A 5,032-nucleotide genomic window follows, 5' to 3' on the forward strand; every position below is an offset into this window, starting at 1 on the left:
TATATGTGTATATATATGTATATATATATATATATTTATGTATGTATATGTATATGTATATTGTGCAGTTTTTTGGTCTACCTATAATGTTGCCACTCTGAGATCTTTACGGGTCTGTTACAATAATGCTTTTGGTATTTTACTCTGGTTGCCTCCGTGTTGCAGTGCTAGTGGTATGTTTGTCAGTCGTGGTATTCCATCATTTTTTTACTATCTTAGAAAGGCTGTGTATGGTTTTCGAGAACTATAAATGAGTATTTGTTTGACAGCTCCAAGCTGAATTGTAGGTGGCGTAAACTGCTATACCTATAACTTGTTTTTATTTTTTTGTCATTGGTTTGTTTTTTATTTTATTTTTCTGGGTTTAAGATGTACTGTTATTAAGTTTAAGTTAGGATATGGACTACGGTCTGAAATAAAAGTGAAATGAAATGAATAATAGCCTATATATATATATATTATATATATATATATATATATATATATATCAAATAAAGGTAGAAACAGTGCAAAACGGCCGCTTGATTTCTTTATTTTGTTGCTATTTTGATCAATATATTTATCTTTTAGATCGTAATATTTCGAAGACAGTTAGGAGCTCTGCTCTTGCCGATGTAGAAATTCCGCCAGATTACGACGAGGCAGTGGCCTACGAACAGGATCAATGTTTTTCGGCACCTTCCCTGAATTCGAATAAGAATCAACCAAAATCGGAAATAATCAACGAGAATTCGACGTGCATACAATTATCTGATCAAGAAATCAATAGTCAGGCGGCTACATCTAAGGATTGTAAAGTAAAACCATCGATGTCATTTGCGTCTAGACTTCTTGAAAGAGCACTCGGCACTCGGCAAAATAATACAGAACCGCAGAGACGGCGCAGTCCACGCAGATCGAACAGCACACCGTCAGCGAAACATGACTTTAGGCCTAGTCCACCGAAGAAAGAAGTTGAGACTAAACGGGTTCGTGGACCAACGAGAGCTATCAGCGTACCTGGAAAAGTTGTTCAAGTCAATATGGAATAATGAGAATTAAAGCTTTTAAAGAGTCGATTCATACCATAGACCGAAGTGCTTTGGGCCTGAATTCATCCTAAAGCTCCATACACAGTTGGAATTTTAGGAGGTCTAGTCATTACCAAATATTTAAAAAAATAATTTTCATATTTGAATTACCTAATTAGTTTAAATATATTATTAACTTACAGCTAAAGCTTTTTAAAAGCAACAAATGTCCGTATTAGTTAAATAATACCATTACCTTTCACGTATTAATTTTCCATTAATTGGTAATCAGTTAAAGGAATTTTGTATTCAAATGTCTGTAAATCAATGAAAAAACCGATCTCCTTCTGGTTTGAAGTCATAATCTTATTTGACCCCCTTAACCCAGCTATTCAGAATTATCTTTTTTTTCTGATACTTTATTTGGCAGAGAGTACTGTACATACATGGAAGAATAAGTTTTAATTTTTTCCCCCAAGCTTACACCTATTCCTCCATGTTTAGATGTATCGTGAATGGTTGGAATGAGACGTGTTGTCTTACCGTGCTGCTAAGCCCCGTCCTTATATCAGAAGATTGTTGTTAAGGTACCATGCGGGTGCGTTCGGGCGAGTTTTTTGTGGAGTCTAAAGCCGGGCATTCACTGCGTCGTACGACCGTCGCACGACGAATCTAACTCCGCTCCCTGTGAGCGATAGATGACGCAAACGCCGTCTTATGATTGTCGGTAGCAGTCTGAACGGATCGTCATTAAAAACGATCTGTGCACGCGCGTCGTCGCGTTGCGTTCTTCGTAGAATCGCGTCTGCCGACGACCGTTGTAGCAGTGAGTGCCCGGCTACACGGGATAAATATGGAAACGGCCTTTTCTATAGTCGAATGGGTGTTAAACGCAGATCGCCTGCTGATATCCGCTGATAATCCAACGTTGCGAATTGCAGTGTTTTGGAGGAGCAAAAGCAATATAAGTTGGCAGCAGGGAGAGTTTTCTAACACGTAATCCCTACAGTAGTTTGTAGAAGCATTAGACCCATTGAGGTTTCCTCCATGGTAGAACATTCGTGTATTCCTCCCCACCCGAAAGGATTCTTCAGGCCTAAGGTTTGACGTATCTAAGCCTATCCATACTTAGTTTAAGGAGTAGGATTAGTTAAGTATCATTCTATTTGTATTATTTATGTTAAGCGCATAGAGGTCTCTATGATAGGCCTATGCGCTCTATAAGTCGACCATTATTATTATTAATTTACCCACGTTACGATGAAAATGTAGAAGACTTTAACTTCACTCTCATCATATCAAGTATATATACCGTAATTAGTGCAATATTATATCTAAATGAACATATAAGTATTATTGAACGAATCTAGTACTAGGTTAACTGGCCATTGTGTATGTTATTGTAAAGGTTATTGTATTGGCAAAGCTGATTTCTAATTTATCTAAAAATATAAGTTGTTTTGTATTGTTATTTTTATACATGAAGAAAATAAATTTTATAAAAAGCCTCAGATGACTTGAATTTGTATTGTTTTGGTAATGAATATGACAGTATTCAAAATACTAAAGCTCAAATGCAACATAAGTCCATAGTCAGTGACTTAACAAAGAAGTATGAGGCCTGGTAATGGTTCTTCGAGGCAAAAATGCTCATAGGCCTATCTCGGGTCCTTTAAGGCCTGGGCCCCTGGTTTTAGCCAATGAGAGCTCACTATAGTTGTTACGTCACTGCCTATAGTTTTTGAGTAAAAAAGAGATCTATGTTTCATGCATTCAAAGTATTTCTGCATATACCTTTAGTTCCCTGTCTCCATTATATTTTTTAAGATGAATCTACATTATTTATGCGTAAAATGAGTCTATGTTTTACGCGTAAGTTGGTGTACTTTTGTACATGATTTCAAATTATTGAGTTTTACGTATGAAATATTTCTAAAGATGATTGGTTTATTTAAAAAAAGTTTCCACAGTCTTTAGAGTATATGCATACAATTACTCATCATCTCTGTATTCAGGATTGAAGTGGGACAGTCCTGACTGCGTCAGTAGTGGCCATGGCATTGGGATGATCATGGAGGTATTCATGGTATGATAGTATAATTCATTCAAACTCCAAGTACCGAAATACACCCCATCGTGTCGTGATTCAATATTTCGAACATTATTTTTTGTTATATCAATGATAATGACATAATTGATGTCGAAATATTGAATCCCGACACGATGGTGTGCATTTCGATACTTGGAGTAAATATATTATACTATCTTATAGATTAATCAGTGGACCTTTCGACATTGGGTATTGCATTGTACAGTAATTGGTTTTTTTATTTTTATTTTTTATTTTTTTTATTTTGTTGTTGTTAACACTCCCCCATAGAAATGTTTTTTCTAAAATTAGACCCAACATATCCTTTTGTATTGCCAACCATTTTACCACTGTATTTTCATTAAAATTAGGTGTATCCAACCATATAATATACATAGGATTCGTGACAAAAACGTTTATTCACTTGTGAAAGCGTTCCGAGGAAATGTAGTACCTGTAATTACATTCCAAATAGAGGTCTGTGATTAACAATGCACGGTGGCGTTCTGGTGGTATATTAACACATAGGCCTACAGGGAATTAACTTTTGCCAGCAGTGATCTATAAACTGTAAGTACATATTAAAATACTCCTCTTTTAAAGTAGGTAAATTCAAGAAAATAATTATACGTGTGTACAAACATTTGGTGTATAACACATACAATAACTACAATTAATTGTCCGTAATGTATTAAAAAAATAAAAATATTAATAAACTTACATGTAGTTAATAACCCTGAATTGTCTTGTACGCAAGTACTCAAAACCACAAGCACTCAAATTTGGCATATTATGATATTGAAAAGTCATTTTAATTGAAATAATTGTACCTTAAAGTATAAATAGTTTCTAAATCAAGTTCATCCTTTCTAACTCTCATGTTCTCTATGGGTTAGAATGTTCTCTTTTATTGTTTTTAAACCCGGTTAATCATCCCTCTGCATCAATAAGTTTAGGGAAAATAATATTTTACCATTGTAATCTCATATAGGCGTAAGAAGTGTATGTGTCCGACCACTAGGCCTATACCGTACAGGATACGTATCAAGCCTCTATTTGCGGTGTGCATGCACGCGTGGAGAGTTCCGAGTAGCCTAACATACTGTAATAACAATTAAACGTAAATAAAGTGTAAAAGGCTTATGATTAGAATAGATGTAAGGTAGGCGATCTGGTCGTACCATGCACATACACGGAAATAACTGTTAATTATTATATGTGAACAATTAACTAATGTAAGAGCATTTAAGATTATTACTCATTTTAACGAAAGTGAAATAAAGAAAAGCAGGTGTGAATTTGTATATTCTATTCCTAAACTGGTTATGTAATCAAGATGTTAAACGGAGCCCACAATGTAATTAAAAGTAATGTCATTTATATTTTTTAAAGCCTGGAACGTACCCAATCACTAGAGCATGGTAGGTAGGCCTATGTATAGGCCTATGTGATAAATATCACAAATATTGCAAATGGATGAAGAATAAGACAGTATCATATATAATATAAAGATAATAATAAACGACAATATCCATACTACTGTTGTTTTAGTTGATGTTGCCCTGTAATTTTATAACTATAGAAGATCATTGAACTCATATGAAAATGAATGTTGAACTAGTAGGTCCCTGTAACATTTATGTTTACTTGTACCATATTCATTTCCAAACTGTTAACTGTGTTACTTCCTTGTTTTGGCGGATGTACCGGTACTAGTTGAAACACTGCGGCTAGTGTTTGTTTATTTTGTTATGATTTAAGATTACTAGGAAAAGGTAAGTCTAATAACATTATTATTTATATTTGTTAACTGGCTAAACAGACTTGATGAATGAGTGTGGTTCGCAGATAATACGGTTATCATAATGACGATGATTATGACAATGCGTAATAAATCCAATAAAAAATGTTTTCTTTTCACGGTCTAGAAGCT

The 5,032-nt window shown here is 34.5% G+C and overlaps 1 protein-coding gene across 4 annotated transcripts in view; it reads left to right on the forward strand.

Moving 5' to 3' along the window:
• LOC117108622 overlaps positions 1-2,846 on the forward strand; it is a 7,636-nt gene extending 4,790 nt beyond the window's left edge. For 2 of the 4 annotated variants that reach the window (XM_033250708.1, XM_033250707.1), the window contains exon 4: positions 571-2,846. In XM_033250708.1, the coding sequence (XP_033106599.1) occupies positions 571-1,031 (461 nt within the window). In that variant the 3' untranslated portion in view covers positions 1,032-2,846. The remainder of the gene's footprint in view (positions 1-570) is intronic. The other 2 variants (XM_033250706.1, XM_033250709.1) reach the window with 1 other exon arrangement.
• Positions 2,847-5,032: the final 2,186 nt, after the last annotated feature.

This window comes from Anneissia japonica, unplaced genomic scaffold (genome assembly GCF_011630105.1).
Source record: "Anneissia japonica isolate Jap-2015-1 unplaced genomic scaffold, ASM1163010v1 scaffold287727_len1644234_cov201, whole genome shotgun sequence".
NCBI classification, from domain to species: domain Eukaryota; kingdom Metazoa; phylum Echinodermata; class Crinoidea; order Comatulida; family Comatulidae; genus Anneissia; species Anneissia japonica.